This window comes from Crotalus tigris, unplaced genomic scaffold, assembly GCF_016545835.1.
Source record: "Crotalus tigris isolate CLP2741 ecotype Arizona unplaced genomic scaffold, ASM1654583v1 scf7180000024362.2655971311:6658466, whole genome shotgun sequence".
Taxonomy (NCBI): Eukaryota; Metazoa; Chordata; class Lepidosauria; order Squamata; family Viperidae; genus Crotalus; species Crotalus tigris.
The window spans coordinates 2,189,522-2,207,207 of record NW_024100530.1 but is presented as its reverse complement, the minus strand read 5'-3'; the positions used below and the strand labels follow the sequence as shown (position 1 = coordinate 2,207,207).

General features: G+C 40.1%; 1 protein-coding gene across 1 annotated transcript in view; it reads left to right on the top strand.

Moving 5' to 3' along the window:
- RHPN2 (rhophilin Rho GTPase binding protein 2) overlaps positions 1–17,686 on the top strand; it is a 37,534-nt gene that overhangs the window by 11,631 nt on the left and 8,217 nt on the right. Inside the window, exons 2-10 of the mRNA XM_039327456.1 lie at positions 1,811–1,926; positions 3,472–3,600; positions 6,146–6,221; positions 8,162–8,239; positions 9,314–9,438; positions 10,307–10,473; positions 14,676–14,863; positions 15,908–16,064; positions 17,446–17,565. Of these exons, the coding sequence (XP_039183390.1) occupies positions 1,811–1,926; positions 3,472–3,600; positions 6,146–6,221; positions 8,162–8,239; positions 9,314–9,438; positions 10,307–10,473; positions 14,676–14,863; positions 15,908–16,064; positions 17,446–17,565 (1,156 nt within the window). The remainder of the gene's footprint in view (positions 1–1,810; positions 1,927–3,471; positions 3,601–6,145; positions 6,222–8,161; positions 8,240–9,313; positions 9,439–10,306; positions 10,474–14,675; positions 14,864–15,907; positions 16,065–17,445; positions 17,566–17,686) is intronic.

The window sequence follows — 17,686 nt, the reverse complement described above, 5'->3', positions numbered from 1 at the left end:
ATTTGCTGGCAATGGAGCTAACATTTAGCTTGGCCTCACCTGTGGTTTTGTTGCTACTGGCATAATTGCGACGTGCCAATCTTTGCACTTTGTGCGCCATGTTTATGGCATAACATAAAGAGTAGATTCAGCCAATGATAGCTTCTAATTCAGTACAAAATGCTGAATTTCATCTTGGTTTAGTGAGATGTGAAGACCCAGTCCTTGTGAGACCACATGAGATCCTCCATCAGGGACAGCAGACACACAGGAGGGGTATGTGTGTGTGGCTGTCTGAACTCAGAAAATGGCTCATAATAGAATAGAATACTTTATTGGCCAAGTGTGACAAGAAATTTCTCTCCAGTGCAAAAGCTCTCAGCATACATGAAAAGCAAGACAGTAACAATGATCATAATCTAGGCAGTCCTCGACTTACCACACTTATCGCATTTAGTGACCGTTCAAAGTTGAAAAAAGTGACTTATAACCAGTGGTGGGATTCAGCCGGTTTGCACCACGTCGGCAGAACCGGTAGCTAATTTTTTAATTGCCCAGACCCAGAACGGACTTCTGGAAGCGGCATCCACACAGAGAACCGGTTGTTCACATATTTGAATCCCACCACTGCTTATAACCATTTTTCACACTTACGACCGCTGCAGCATCCCCAGGATCATGTGATCAAAATTCAGATGCTTGGCAACTGGCATGTACTTATGACAGTTGCAGAGTCCCAGAGTGCATGATCCCCTTTTGTGGCCTTCTGACAAGCAAAGTCAATGGGGAAGCCAGATTCACTTAACAACCGGGTTACTAACTTATCAGCTGCAGGGATTCACTTAACAACTGTGGCAAGAAAGGTCATAAAATGGGGCAAAACTCACTTAACAAATGTCTCACTTAACAACAGAAACCTTGGGCTCAACTGTGTCGTAAGTCAAGGACTACCTGTAATGATACCAATAAGAGTGGGTAGTAAAGAAACTGGGAAGCATAATAATAATAATAATACAGCCATACAACATAAGTAGTTTTGGGGAAGTCCATTGTGTCTTGATTGGCCACTAAGTGATGGTCATTAAGTGAGGCTCGCCTGTGATGCAACATCTTAAATCACAGGACATTTGGAGCTTATGGTTCCCATAAATTCAGGAGGAAAAGAAAGGAAATAGGATTATAGTTCTTAATAGTTCCTAATATTTAAAACCTTTATTAAAGTGATGGGTAAGTCAGTTCTCCAGGTGTGCATGTTTTCATGACAACATCAGGGAAATATTAGTGGAAAATAATAGGAAATTTCAAAGGTAGACGTGTGCTAGGAATAAACCCACAAACCATGGAGAAGCAAAATGCCTACATAAGAAGAGTGGCTACAAAAGCTGATTATTGGGAGAAAAAAAAAGAAAATCAGAGGAGAAGGAAATGGACTAACATCTTTCAGAGTGTTTGTTGCAGAACCCATTTTTGGAAACTCTTCCCAAAAGTTCCAGAATGTCAGGAAACTGGCCTTGATTCTGCTCAGATAATTGTTGCACCTCAATTCCAAGCATCCCTCACCTTTGGCCATCCTGGCAGGGGCTCCTGGGAACAGTAGGGCTGCAACATCTGGAATTCCCCCTCATCTGGAGTTCCCCCTCTTGCTACAGATGCAGAACTTCGGTCGCCGTCCCCTATTGCATCTTCTTTCTCAAGAAGATTTTTCTGCATGAACTCAGTTGTTTCTAAACGGCTAGAGATAGGCTTTATTTTTGGGGGGGGGGAATTGGGCTTCCTTCTTTCTTTCTGTGGTCCTGCCCTTTTGATAAAGGATATCTTTCCTGTTATTCAGGGATGCAACCCCCTCGCAGAGACCGGCCGGAGTAAATTGCAAAACCGGAGAGCTGTCCTGAACCAGCAGATTCTGAAAGTGGTGAGGATGAGAGCTGGCGCAGAAAACCTCCTCCGGTATGTTCCCACGAGTTCCCTCTCTTTTATGCCCACAGTCACAAAATGCAGCCTTTGTCCTTCTCAACAGGGAACAGCCTCTCACTTCCCAGCCAGCAGCCCTGTTCGCTCCAACACCTTATTGAGAATAAATAGAAGACAAGAGCTTGGCATGCCGATTTACATAATGTTTTCACTGTTCCCTCTCAAAGGAGGTATCTGCTCTCCCACCGACCTTCTCCTGCTTCTCTTTCTATATGGTTTCCTTTCAAAACAAGCCCGTTGCTGTGTGCCATTTGATGCAATGGGATGGTTTTGACCACATTATCCTTCTTCAGTTTACAGTAGTTATCAACTTAGGATCACAGCTGAGTTCAAAATTTCCATTGCCAAGCAAGACAGTTGTTAAGAGAGTTTTGCACTTCAGTTGTTAACCTAGTACCGTGGTGGCGAACCTATGGCACGGGTGCCAGAGACGGCACTCAGAGCCCTCTCTGTGGGCACGCGCGCCATCGCTCCAGTCCTAGGCCTTCAGCTGGGTTTTATAAAACCTTTCGCTTCAGGCCTCCGCCGTGTACAAAAAAAAGGTTCAATCAATCAGTCAATTTCAACTTCTCGCAGGAAAAAAAAAGATCTTGCAAAGTTGGAATTGATTGATTGAACGTTTTAGTCCCACCCAGTCTGCCGTTACCACTGCAGCCACGCCCAGCCAATGGGCCACACCTACCCGGCACTCGACAATGCATAAGTGGGTTTTGGGTTGCAGTTTGGGCACTCAGCTCCCCCATTAATTTTGCTTGTCAGAAGTTTGCAAAATAGCACTAGCACTTTGACTTATATACCGCTTCACAGTGCTTTACAGCCCTCTCTAAGCGGCTTACAGAATCAGCATACGAGCCCCCAACAATCTGGGCCCTCACCCTCAGAAGGAGAAGGCTGAATCAACTTTGAGCTGCTGAGAATCGAACTGCTGGCAGCCGGCAGTCAGCAGAAGTAGCCTGCAGTACTGCATTCTAACCACTGCGCCACCACGGTGATCACATGACCCCAGGACACTGCAACTGTCATAAAGACTAGTCAGTTGCCAAGTCTCTGAATTTTGATCACGTGACCGTGGGGATGCTGTAACAGTCACGAGTGTGAAAAACAATCATATGTCCCTTTGAGGACTATCAATATGTCGGTGGTGGAATAATCTGAAAAATAGAGAAAATAGGAAAGGGAAATAATAGGGAAATATTATAAGGAAACAGTCTGAGCAGCGCAGCAGTCTAGAGGTGAAGAAGCTCACCTCCCACTTGGAAGGTTGAGAGTTCAATTCTAGGCAGCGACAGAGTGCAATGAGAGAATATGTGCTGTGAACTCTGCATAGGTGTCAGGAAGGGCATTTGGCTGGCAAATGTTCAGCTCCATTCAGTTGCCCTGACTCCATCCCAATAAAAGGGATTACAGGGTCATAAAAATAAATATATATATAAGGAAATAATTTTTTAAAATAGAGAACATGTGTGCAAGGCTCATTCTGTTATTGATTACTCTCCAAACTTTTAATTTTTCCTTTGGCAGTGCAACGACCAGCCCCAAAGTGCGAGAACAGGTGCTGCTGGAACTCAGCTATGTCAATTCCAACCTACAGATCCTCAAGGAAGAGTTAGAAGGACTCAATATATCTGTGGAGGTATATCAGAACACGGAGTAAGTGAAAGGAAAAATGATTGCAATGATGTTCTCTTCTTTTTGCTAACTGATGCAAAAACAAACAAGCCAAAGAATGTAAGACTGAGGAAAGAATTTAAAAAAAAAACCATAAATGGACAAAAAGAACAAGCTGTATTACTGAAATGGTCCTGCTGTGCCCAAGGATTAAGGCAGAGCTTTTTAAATTGCTTCTGAGAAAAGTATTCAAAAGTAATTAATACTGCCAAAAAAGTGGTTTGGATGCAGTAAGGAAAGGCAGAGACAGTTCTTCTTCTGCTGGAAGCGAAGAGGAAAAACAGAGTGAATTTGCAGAAGATTTAATGATGATGATGATAATGACGATGATGATGATAAAGTTGGAAGGAATCTTGGAGGTCTTCTAGTCCAACCTCCTGCTCAGGCAGGAAACCCTATACCATTTCGGACAAATGGCTATCCAGTTTCTTCTTAAAAACTTCCAGTGTTGGAGCATTTACTGCTTCTGGAGGCAGGTTGTTCCATTGGTTAATTGTTCTAACTGTCAGGAAGTTTCTCCTTAGTTCTAGGTTGCTTCTCTCCTTGATTAGTTTCCATCCGTTGCTTCTTGTCCTGCTTTGGAAAATAGCTTGACTCCCTCTTCTCTGTGGCAGCCCCTAAGATATTGGAACACTGCTATCATATCAAGTACTACAATATGGCAAATGCAAAATGGCCTCTCCTAATTGTTGGTCTTGCTCATTTGAGAGGGTCTCTCCCATCACAACATCCAAACTTAGTGTTCCTGTAAAAAGTCCATCCAATAATTTGGGGTTTTGATGGGGAGAGTGTATCGAGAGTGTTGGAAAAACCAACAGCGCTATTTGGAAGCAAATGAACTATTACCATTTCGCTGGCATTCAGTGGCATCAACTACAGAGAATAAGGCAAAGGACTTTGGGCAGTTCCTCATAGTAGCAGTCTGGGGAGAGAATTCTCTTTGTAGCTCAGAGCTGAAATGAGGGGTCCTAAGTGCTCTCTGAGCCTGGTTGTTTCTGAGCTCGGTTAAATATTTAGAAGAAGGACGTCTGCCATTTTTCTCCCTGTGAATTTGGCATTTCAGAGAGTCAGAAGGAGGAACTGAATGCCCTCTACATTCATCTCAAGGGTTGGCAAGAGCACTGGTGACCTTAGAAAGCTGGCGCACAAGCGTTGGCAGCTTCGTGAAAATGGTCACAAGAAGGACGTTGAAAATCAAAAGGAAAGCTGTGCTTCTGTTTCCAGTGCAGGCTGCCTCAAAATAATAGCAGTAGATTGCTCCTGTTGGAATGGCTTTTAGGATTGTTCCTGCCAGTGGCAAAGAAGGACCAGGAGAAAATAGAGAAGAGCAACATTACGTTGGAATACATAGACATTCCCGTGCAAATGATGGCGATGGTTTTATGCTTAGAATCTCTGCTTATTTCTGCCAGAATAGTTGGATCTCTTGGTATGTGGCCACCTTGGCAACTTTTAAGATCTGTGGACTTCAGCTTCCAGAATTTCCCATGAATTTCCCAGAATTCTGGAAGTTGAAGTCCACCAGTCCTAAAGTTACCAAGATTGGACACCCCCGGTATGTGGAAGAGAAGTGATCTGTCCTTACTTCTTACAAACGAACAGGTAAGGATGCTTGACTGTGAGTCGATTCCAGGAATACTCCTTCTAGTAGCCTGACTATTCTTTGTGCTTTGGGGTCATTCTATCTCTTTGGAGAACCAGAAGTCTCCAGGGTTCAGTTGCTCCTGCTGTTCATGCTAATTGGTCATTATCCTCCCCATCCTTGCTCCATTGGCTATCTTCCTAAGTCCATCTCACTGTGATGGGTCATTTCCCTTTCCTGTGAGTATTTCCACTGGCAACTTTTAGAATCCAGAGGTTTTCTAGGAAGTTGGAGGAGATTACATCTGTAAACTAAGTAACTAGGATGTAAGGAGCAGAATGTTCTAAGATGGGCAGGCGGGTAAACAAAAGTATAAACTCTGGAAGGTTACTTAGGAATCCTTTTATCTTAAATAGGCTGGCTCCAGGTTATAGTTTAATTAGCTCCAGCTAATTAAACATGGGCCAGTGGGAGGTGGTCCCAGGTTACACTTAGCCCCTGGATTTTTGCTGTGGCTCCAAGAACTTCTGCAAAAGTTGCCTTTGAGACTTGTGAATATTTGTGACAACACCAAAACATGACTAAAACATAAGGAAAAATAGCACAAAGCAAATATCATTATTGGCATTTCTTTTTCATTGAACTGAATGTAAACTAAATCAAAGCAAGCTGAGTTTTAAGCCTGCCTTTGCTTTCTTCTGCATGGGGAGCTCACACATTTCTTGGAGCATGGTCCCCAGCATGCCAGTCAAAGCGTGGCCTTTTGCCTGAAAAAGTTGTGTTCTTTAAGCCACAGGGGACGGGCGTGTCTTGTGCCGGTGCTGAATGAAATGAGGAAGTCCAGATCACGACAGTGATTTATATACAGCAATTCCTCAGCCACCAACTCTCCACCACAGCTGTGTAAATCAAAGATATTAATGTGCATTTCTTCTTTTAACACAGGGAACCTTTTAGCATTCCTCTGATACCCCTTGGCCTGAAAGAGACGAAAGATGTGGACTTTGCAGTACCCCTCAAGGTATTTTTTTTCAAGCAGCAGCGCTAAAGGGAATTAAGCTCTTTTGCCCATAAATAAATTTAAAAAGCATGATAAAAGAAATATTTGCTCAAAAATAAAAATAAATTGCCCATATTCTTCTGAAATGTTTAAACTTTCTCCTAGGAATGAAATAGCTAACAAATTACAATAGAAACCGGATCAGATTAAATTTGGACAGAGAGATGGGGCTTCATGGGACTACCTTGCCTAAAATGGCTTCTTTGTATTTCAAAACTCCTTTTTTGTTGTTGTTGTTGTTAGATTTATCCAGAAGCTGCTGACCGGTAGCTATGCAAATGTTTATAGACTCTGCATGAAATTAGTTCTTTCTCAATGCCTTTATCTGAGTTCCCTCTCTCCTAATTGCTGAATACGTCTGACTTAAGGACTTTATTCTTTTGATTTTACTCTCAAGTCTCTTTTCTGTTTTTAAAATCGGAGATTGCACCAGACTTTTTGCTTTGAACTAGATGATAAAAGAGATGTAAAAGTCCAGCAGCCCATCTTTTGTGGAAGGGCCAGGAAGTGTCAAAATTAGCTATGGAAGCTAGTTGGCTGAAGGATAGGATCCAGCTCTTTGACTGTTATTCGCCTAATAACAGGACGGACCTGCTAGTCAAAGTCCAGCAGACTTTGGAATTTGGGATGACCCCCTTTTACCTGGCCAGTTGTGGAGGTAAACAATGTTTGGCAACTGTAGAATTTTCACCAGTATCCACGTTGGTTGGGGAATGCTGAGAACTGACATTCACAACATCTGGAAGTTGTTGCCAAGCTTAAGAACTACTGATGCCAAGGAACTTCAGTATAATAGCAGTAGCACTTAGACTTATATATCACCCCTTAGAGCAGGCATGCTGGCTGAGGAATTCTGGGAGTTGAAGTCCACAAGTCATAAAAGGGCCAAGTTTGAAGACCCCCTGCCTTAGAGATTTATAGCACTCTCTGGGCACTTTATAATGTAAGCACTGTTTGCATATTGCCTCCAATCATCTAGGTCCTCATTTTGCCGACCTTGGAAGGATGGGAGGCTGAGTCAGCCTTGAGCCCCGTCAAGATTGAACTATGGGCTGTGGGCAGAGTTTGCCTGCAATATAGGCTATAAATCAGAATATCTATAAGAATTTAAGCCATAGCTTCGTTAATCAGATCAAAAAATCATCTAGTCCCAGGAGCAGACGTCCAGTTTATTCTCTGTATTGATGAGATAGTGTTCCATCTCATCTTGGCTTTTAAAATACATTCTTAAATAAGGTGGGGCAGAAGAAAATACACATTTCATTCACAGCGTTCATTGTAGTGTTTAGGAACCTAGCTTCCCATAAACTTTGTGAATGCCCTGGGAAACTTCTTATGACATACAGCATGAGATTTTTAAAACAAATCACTCTGATGCCATTTAATGTGGAAACTTTCCCTATATCAGGTCATAGATACATTTGTCGAATCTAAGCTTTTCATTTTTCTTTCTTCTCCGTTACATTCCGAAACATGTTTATCTGCTGACATAACTCACAAAAATGCAGCATTGATTGTCCAGAAGTTTAAATCAGGTTGGAGAGTATATACTGCAATGAAATGCTGACGGTTAGGGAGACAAAACGCATTTTATAATGGAATGGAAGTCTATTTTTATTGTTATATTTATTGTTTTAATTTTGTACGCCGCCCTGAGTCCCTAGGGATTGGGCGGCATATAAATTTTATTAAATAAATAAATATCTTTAAATCCAACTTCTCAACTCAAAAGTATCATTCTGGGTAAATCTCTTAGATAGATTTCTTCAGTTCCTCTTGAAGGAATGTTGCATATTTTAATTTATGTCTGTGCCGGAATGAAACAAATACGTGATTTGGAGTCTTTTTTTTAAAAAAAAAATATTATTATTGTTTTAATGGATTATTTTAATTATTTTCAGGACTTTATTCTGGAACATTACAGTGAAGATGGTGCAGAATATGAAAATGAAATTGCAGATCTTATGGATTTAAGACAAGTAAGCTGGCTCTGTTTTAAGAAGGCTATATTTGATTTTCAGTCTGGGGGGGGGAAGAGCCTGTCCCTATTTTATTCTCATTTTAATTAAATACAGTAAAAGGGAAATACAATACTGCTCTGTAGTGCATTTAGTTTTCAGGCCATCACTCGTTCCCCTCTCTTTATCTTTAATTAATTTTGTTATAGTTATTTTATTTGTGGTGAACCACCCACAAATCATTGGGAGCCAGGTGGCATACAAATTTAAAATGCAAATAAATGATTATTACTTCTCTTTTTTTTCCCTTTTGAAGTTCTTTTGACCTTGATAGCCGAAAACAGACTTTTTCAGCATCCAAGATCTGTTTTGCATGGGAAACATCAGTGTTATATTTAAAACAACTGTTTGGAACTTGCCCAAAGTTTAGACCATAATTTGAACAAGATAAAAAAAAATCTAGGATTCTATAAATAATTGTATAGAGATGTTATTTGTATATAATATACATACATTGTACATTTACAGGTAGTCCTTGACTTACAACGTTTCGTGACCGATCAAAGATTTTCACGCTTACAAACCATTGCAGCATCCCTCTGGGGTCACGTGATCAAAATTCAGACGTTTGGCAACTGACTCATATTTATGATGGTTCCAGTGTCCCAGGGGCCATATGATCCCCTTTTATGACTTTCTGACAAGCAAAAAAAATCAATAGGGAAGCCTGATTCAGTTCTCTTAACAACTGTGGCTAGAAAGGTCTTAAAATGGGGCAAAATTCACTAAGCAACTGTCTCGCTAAGGAACAGAAATGTTTTGAGCTCAAATGTGGTCAGAAGCCGAGGACTACCTGTGTGTGTGCATAAAATATGCAAATATAATATAAATATACTATAAAGTATATAATAAATATACTATAATTAAGCCACAGATAGTCTTAGAAGACCATGCAAGTAGATGGTCACACTAATACCCCAAAGGCCCTTTTAAATAGCCCTGTTTTTAATTATTTCCTGAATCCCAAGCAGATAAAGAGCATCCAGATGGGCCACATATCAACGTTATAGCTAATACCTGTCCTATCATTCAAAGGCCTGCCGGACACCCAGCAGAGACGAATCCGGAGTTGAGATGCTGATGAGTTATTACGTACAGCTTGGCTTTGTTGAGAATCGGTTCTTCTCACCCAGTAGAAATCTGGGCATCTTATGTACTTGGTAAGACCTTTCTTAAAATTGAACATTGTCGGGTTTAATGAAAAGAAGGACTAGGGTGATATGATAGCAGTGTTCCAATTTTTAATGGCTGCCACAAAGAAGAGGGACTCAGCCTATTTCCCAAAGGACCAGAAGGCAAAACAAGAATGGATTGGTGGAAACTAATCAAGGAGAGAAGTCAGCTAGAACTAAGGAGAAATTTCCTGACAGTTAGAACAATTAATCAATGGAATGGCTTGCCTTCAGGAGTTGTGGGTGCTCCATCACTGGAGGTTTTTAAGAAGAGACTGGACAGCCACTTGTCTGGAATGGTATAGGATTACCTGCCTGAGCAGGGGTTGGACTAGAAGACCTCCAAGGTCCCTTCCAGTTCTGTTTTGATTGACTGATTGATTAAAAAACAAAAGAAAATCCAGTTGCCTTTGGAAGGGTGGTCTGGTTCACACGTTGTGCTAAATTACCAAGTGATTTCTTTACCCGTAAACTAATGGGTTGTGTTGACCATTTTATTCAGCCCACCCTAGTTAAACCAAGAATGCCTTAGTCCAGGGGTAGGCAACCTTGGCTCTTTTATGATTCTTGGACTTCAACTCCCAGAATTCCTGAGCCAGCTAGAAGTCATAAAAGAGCCAAAGTTGCCTACCCCTGCCTTAGTCCATTGTGGAAATCAGTTTGTAACTGAGATGAATGAACCAATTGGCATGCAAACTAGGTTTCGATTTAAATTGGAGTTAATAGGAAAAGAACATTGTTGGGTGTTTTTTTTTTTTTTTGACATCTTAAAAGCATTGTAAAACGAATCATTTCTCCCCGTTTTTTTATCTCCCTGGGTTGTTAACATTTATGTTCTCTTTGTTTTTTATTCAAGGTATGACTCTTTTACAGGCGTCCCCGTTTGTCAGAAGAATTTGTTGCTGGAAAAAGCCAGCATTTTATTTAACATCGGAGCCCTCTACACACAGATTGGCACAAAATGTAATCGGCAAACGGGAGCCGGGCTTCAAAAGGCCATCAGTGCTTTTCAGAAGGCAGCAGGTAGGAGCCAGAGGGGGGGGGGGTAGGTTTCCTCCCACAGCCCCTCCCCTAAAGAAATGCCTGGAGATTGGCTTAATCCGCTTGTTTGCGATTGTGATTTCCTCTGGTTTGTCTCTGTTCCGGGTCATGTGACTGTCTGAGCTTAATTTCAAACTCTTTGGACAGAATTAACACCCAAAGAACTGTAAGCAAGAATAGCAAGGAATGTTTTTGGGTGTTTTTTTTTTTTTTTTTAGTGAAAACATTCTTTTCAAAACTTATTATTAACTCCTTCTGCCTCCTCCCTGTCAGATTTATGGAAGGCACTTAAGTAGGCTATTTAGCCAGAGAAAATTGTTGTTGTTGAGAAGTAATAACTTACAATTTGACCTCCTGTACAATTCTGGTCCATCATTAACTGCTTTCCATTCTTTGCAATCAAACTTTTCCCCCCCCCTGGCTATTTGCAGGCATCTGCAAATCTTTTCTGGTCTGGAACGCTATTGTGCAATCTTATGCAGCGGCCCCAGTGCCTTTCTGGTTGCTGTGGATTTTCAGCAATACAGTACTTGTTTGTTTGCTCCAATTATATGACCATCTAACTCATGAATTGCAAAAGGGGTTGGACGAAAGAGGATTCCCTGAAATCCTGAGTCAGCAGGGACAGATAGTTCCCGACTTACAACCGTTCATTTAGTGACCATTCGAAGTTACAACAGCACTGAAAAAAGTGACTTATTTTTCACAAGACCATTGCGATATCTTCATGGTCCCCTGATCAGATTTTGGATGCCTGGCAACCGGCTCATATTTATTGTGATTGCAGAATCCTGGGGTTACCTGGCCCCCCTTTTGCAACTTTCTGCAAAGAAAGCAAGAATATACAATATTTGCCTGAAAATCAATGCCTGGAAGTTCTTTCAAGTATTTCATTAGCCGGAACCATAACACCGGATAATTGAGGAAACCAGATTCACTTAACCAGGTTACTGACTTATCAGCTGCAGGGATTCGCTTAACAGTTGCGAATCCTTGCAGCTGATAAATGGGGCAAAACTCAATTGATAACTGTTTTGCTTAGCAATATAAATTTTTGGCTCAATATTGTGGTGGTATGTTGAGGACTATATCTATCTGGGGAGCTTGGCTGTAATATACTGCAGTTCCAATGGCTTTATATCAATCGGTATATAATTTACTGCAGTTTCAGTTCATGGTATCCATATTTTATTTAAATCCTCCTGAGGCCCATAATTACTACTATTGTCAGTCCAGAGGCCTGTTCCTCTTCATAGTAAAATCTTAGGAGCAACCACCTTCAACTGAGGAAGCAAGTTCATATGTACATATATATAATGTGCAAAATAGTTTTGAATATGGAGTACACCGATATCACCACCAGATAATAATCTTTAATGAAAATAATTACTAAATTTTTTGAAGAAAAGAAGTTTGCAGAAAACATGTTGGCGCTTTTTGAAAAAAAAGGGGGGGGAGACATTGAGAATTCAGTTATGACAAAAATCATGCCATATTATTCAAACCCTGCCCATGGACCTTTGTGGACAGAATGAAAGATTGTTGCTAAGGTTTTCATCTATAAACACAACCCTGAGCATACAAACATACAGGAAGGCATTACCAAAGAGCAGATGGTGAAAGAACAAATGTTCTATTATGGATTCTGAGTAATAAAATAAACATTTCTCAAATCCTTAAGAAGTGGCAGAATTGGTTAAACATTATCTGAAGTTTCTGAATTTTTCCCTCTGGGATTTTTTAAACATTTTGTCAGAGTTGTGATATAAAACGGCCCATGACATCTGGTGATCAGAACTACAAACTTGCTAATAAGGCTACCCACATTTGCAAGCATCCCCAATCACTAGTTGGATTCAAATTGTACTTTGATTTGTCCAGATTTGTCTTAGGATGTTGGGTGAACCTTACCATTAGGTCAAGATCCCCTCCAACAATTCTTTCCATTTTGTTTGGAATAGGAATGGAAAAAAATTCACTCTCGCTAAGATTTCAGCCTTTCGCCATTCCTCAACAACCCTCAGTTTGTTTGCATACATGAGTATTTGACAGAATGGGCTTGAGTGGGGCATGAGGACTTTCTTTAAAGATTGACATTGCTTCAAGCTTGCATTTCACAGTAATTTCACACTGATAGCTCAATGTTGGTTGGGTGGGAGAGGACATTTGCAGCAGGGCTCAGGGCAATGATCCATTTCTGTGGAATTAAAACGTGCCAATAAAACTTGACAAACCAGTTGGGAACAATGCATTTTTCTGATTATCTGATCTCAGTGCTACTATGGAGTTGAAGCTTCAGCAAATGTTTGTTTTTCAGGTTCCCAAAGAATTGGTTTGTTTGGAATTTATTTGAATTAGGTCCAACTTAGTTTGGTCTGACAAAGTTTGCTTGCTGACAGATTTGTCATATTGTCGCAGCCTTGAATGAGTTTTTAGTTTCCCTGTAGGGAAAGTTGAGTGTAGGTTGACAGAGTTGCTCAGAGATTTCTCAATTTCACAAATGCCCCTTTGTTTTGTTTTTCCTCTCCTCTCAATTGTCAGGATGATGGAATTGATGAATTAATATATATATTTTTCATGCAACCCAATCTTGGAAGCAAACTAGATAGGGTGAGAGGATCAGGAGTAAAGTCATTCTGCCAGCTTCGTAATAGAAATTATAGATAAAAAAAATAGAGATGGGGTCCCCATCTTTCATAATCGGAACTGCATAACTGCAATTGTTTTCCAATAATTTGAAAATAATTGAGGTCTTCGCACACATTTTCTGCCCTGTTTGGGCCCTTACCTTCCTCTTATTAAAAATGCATTGGATCATATAACATGAATAATAGGCATGCTAGTGAAATAAGGAGGAAAATATTTTAGAACTTATCTACCAACATTATTTGTCTTTTTTTGTTCCTTTGTTGCTCGTTTAGGGTCAGATGGAAACCAAAAGCATATGTAAACTGAATTATATACTTATGTGCACCTAATTCTTTTGCACATGTCCAACTTGGCTACATCAGAAAATATGTTTACCTTCTCCATCCTGTCATTAAGAGCCTTTGATGCTTCAGCCGGAAACCCAAGGATAAATAATCTTATTCTGAAGGGTTTTCCCTGACAGCTGAAATCGTTTCAAATGTAGCTTGTTATTTTGTTAGCTGTGGGCATGGGCTGTGTTTAAAAGAGTTAACTCAACTTGTAAGAGGCACAGTGGTTAGAATGCAGGATGGCGGGCTACCGACTTCCATCAGTTCAATCTTGACTGGCTCAAGGTTGATTCAGCCCTCCATCTTTCCGAGGTCGGTGAAATGAGGACCCAGATTGTGCTGACTCTGTAAACTGCTTAGAGAGAGCTGTAAAGCACAGTGAAGTAGTATGCAAGTCTAAGTGCTATTGCTATATAATTAAATATCAATGAATCACCTTGTCCAAATTTTGGATTTATTTCTTTTAAAGTCGCCTAGTTCCTAATTTTAAATGCCATGTCATGGTTAGACAGCCAGGAATTACCTGCTAAAGAAATGTATAAATGACTATAGAAGTAACAGAAGGAAAGTTGAACATAAAATAGCCAAGAGATAAGAGTTTGTTAATAGCTTATCTCATAAATAGCAATACCATTGAGCTGGAAAAGGTTTAAGGAGTTGAGAAGATCATCATTAATTAAACTCATTAATGAAGGCTGAAAATTGGCTGTTTCCAAGATTGTATTTCTTGCCCTTATGGAGAGATGGGCAGCAAACAAATTTAATGAATAAATAATAAAAAATAAAAACATTGAAAACACTTTATAGAACTGCATTGTTGGGAGTAGGAGAGAGAACTAGACATCTTATGGCATCTTCTAGAGCAGTGCTTTTCAAGCATGATAGCCCTAAAATGGGTGGACTTCAACTCCCAGAATTCCCCAGCTATCATGGTGACTGGGGAATCCTGGGAGTTGAAGTCCACACATCTTAAAGTTGGCAAGTTTGGGAAATACTCTTCTAGAATCCCCCAGACAATCTTCATAATAAAGTAATAGTACTGAAAACAAGCTTTGACTTGCCTCAATAATGTTTGGGTGACCCAAACATGTAAATCTAATTTAAACTGAGAGATGACTGGCTAAATGCAGCCACCATTGTGTTTTCCGTGAGGTTATGGAACTGATGCTCTAGGAGTCCTCTTTTCTGCTTCTTCCCCAATTTCAGGAGTTCTGAACTATCTAAAAGAAACTTTTACTCACACTCCAAGTTACGACATGAGTCCTGCCATGTTGAGTGTGCTGGTCAAGATGATGCTCGCTCAAGCTCAAGAGTGCATCTTTGAACAGATCTGCCTTCCTGGGATACGGAATGAATTTTTCACACTTATAAAAATGGCCCAGGAAGTTGCAAAGGTAAGCTGCGTGAGAGCAGAGGGATACATGGATCTTTTGTCATTTGCTGACATTGGGACACTAAGATGACTGCCTGTGCAACAGCCCTCCAAGAATCAAAAGAGATGGCACTTTTCCTATTATGGGATGTGAGGGAGGCAGAAGAGGGTCTTGTAATGCTGTCCTGAGCCTCCCCTCCATGGTAGATCAAAAGATCAAAACTCATTTCAACAGTGAAGACCAGAAGGCTGCTTTTCTTTCTGAAAGTTAGTCTCAGCCTTTTAGATTCAGTGATGAATATTGGTAGGGCAATATTAGAAGAAGGATTGTTCGCCTACCATAGAAGAATGGATGCTTAAAGTATCAAATTTAGCAGCAATGGCGAAAATTTCTGCTTACTTGAAGGATCATTCACAAGAAAGATACATTTCGGTCTGGAGAAGATGGATAGATTATATTCAGAATAAATATGGGACAAAAGTTTCATTTAATTTATGAGTAAATTTTAGAGTATTATTATTAATAGTTTATTATAGTTGAATTTTTATTAGTTTTATTATTATTTTAGTACTAGTATTGTTTAACAACTTGGATATTGTATTGTTTAATAATATCGACTTGTTTATATTATTATGCTTATTTTTAATTTGTTTATATCTATGTTAAAGGGGAGTTAAATCGCATTATGGACTTGGTTATTTATATAGTTGGTTAATGTTAGTTAGAGTTTGATTATTATATTTGTAACCCTGTACTCAGCTCTGGGAAGTGGGGGAGGGAGAGGAGGGGTTTAGAGTGGATGGGTTTTGGGGTATATACTGTAATTTTAATAAAACTTTTCAATAATAAAAAAAGATTCAGTGATGAATGTCAGTGAAGAAAACAAGATCCTCTGTAATTATTGCTAAAGTTCTTTTCTCTTTTTCATCCTTGGTGAGAACAATATCTTTAAGTATAGATTCCAATAACTGTACAAAGTTGATCAGCACCAATACGGAGTGCCTTGAGTGAGCTTTTAATATAGAGTCAGTAGCTCATACATGTGTCTTGTGCTTTGTCTTTAAGGTTGGAGAGATGTACATGCTTGTGGACACCGCGATGAGTCAAGCGCCGGTCAAGGAGACCATCCCTTACTCTTGGTCAAAACTGGCTCAAGTCAAATCGGATCATTTCAGAGCTCTGGCACATTATTTTGTGGCCACTATGCTGAGTGACCACCAATGTAAGAAGACTGTCAGATTCGTACATCCATTGGCCTACCTATTAATGGACCAAGACAGGAGGGATCCTTGGTGCTCTCTGAGCTTGGTTGTTTTCTTGCAGACCTTTCATTAGCCAAACTAGGTAACCTCATCAATGCTGGGTAGTGAAACGTCTGCAAGAAAACAAGCAAGCTCAGAGAGCACCAAGGACCCCTCATTTCAACGCTGAGCTACAAATATTCTCCTTTATTGGGAACCAAGAAATGGAACTATTCTGAAAATATACCCATATTCATTTCCGTTTGGGGAATCTACAGGGGGGGAAGAGATCCTTGAAAAAAAAAATTAAGATGGCAGCTTTGATTATGGGATTGACTTTGCAATCTTGACTTTTTTGGAGCCCACTGCACAGTCCCCACAACTCTTATAAATCCTGGAGCCCTTTTCTCTGAAGTTCACACCGTCAAAATTCAGTGACTGAAAGCTAGAGAGCAATGCAAGCTCCCTCCAAAATGAAGAAAATTAATTCACTGAATATTTTGTATTTCCTCTTTGAAGTGTTAGAATAAGAATGAAACGGTAGGGGGAAGTCGTTTTTAGAATGATTTCAGCGCTCATCTGGTGATACTGACAGATCTGGCGATACCAGTTGAATAAGGCTGTGCTATATCCTACTATTAATAAGTTATGATAACTGATTTTACTTCCCCACCAAAGAATTCCATTTTTGATCAGCCTTTCAATGCATTCTATTATTCTCCTTCTATTATGATTGAGGAACATTGCTAATGAAGCACAGTTGCAGCCTTAGGTCTGGTAAGATGCTTTAGACTAAAGACCCATTGTCCCTTGTCTGAACTACAATGAGGATAACAGGAAGATGGCAAACATGTATTGCTTTTCACGTTAATTTATATAAAAAGACTTGATATTCCTAGTCCTACTTAAAGGAAAGGTTCAGTGTTGGAGTGTGAGCTTTCAACAAGAGATAGGAGGGAGAAAAAAATCTATCTCTCCCTAAAACAAAATTTAGGTGGATTATAAATTCATTAAGATTGTTTCTACTTAATGGAAAAGGCAAAGCATTAGACATGACAGGCCCTTAATAGTAAATACGTAGCCTTCCCTAATGCTCTATTTTCCTTGGTGCGTTCTGGTCCACCAATGTTGGAAAAGGGGCTTTTAACCTGATGATTGAAAGATCACTTCTGGGCAACAATTTTGGAACAGACTGAAATGTGAGAAGCCATAATCCAGGAGAAAAACAGGTTCTGAAGTTGATGGTTGCCATTGAGTGTTCCTCTTTGTTCATCAGGCCTGGAGGCAATTCACCTGGGCAGCAAATGAAAGTAAAGTGGTGTTTATCTTCTCTTTCCTTTGTATTTGTTCTTACAACCCCAGTACATCAGACTGATGATGAAGATCAACAGGAAAAGGCTTTTGGCCAGCTGTACGACCACATGCCCGAGGGGATGACACCCTTAGCTGTCTTAAGAGATAGAAGCCAGCGTCAACAACTAGGTAAGGGTGAACTCTTTTTAAGATATTACCCAAGTAGCCATGGTTGATAAAATTGTGGATTAAAACCTCCAAGCATTTCTTTGTTTCAGGATATGTCATTTTAGCTTCCCCAAACTGATAA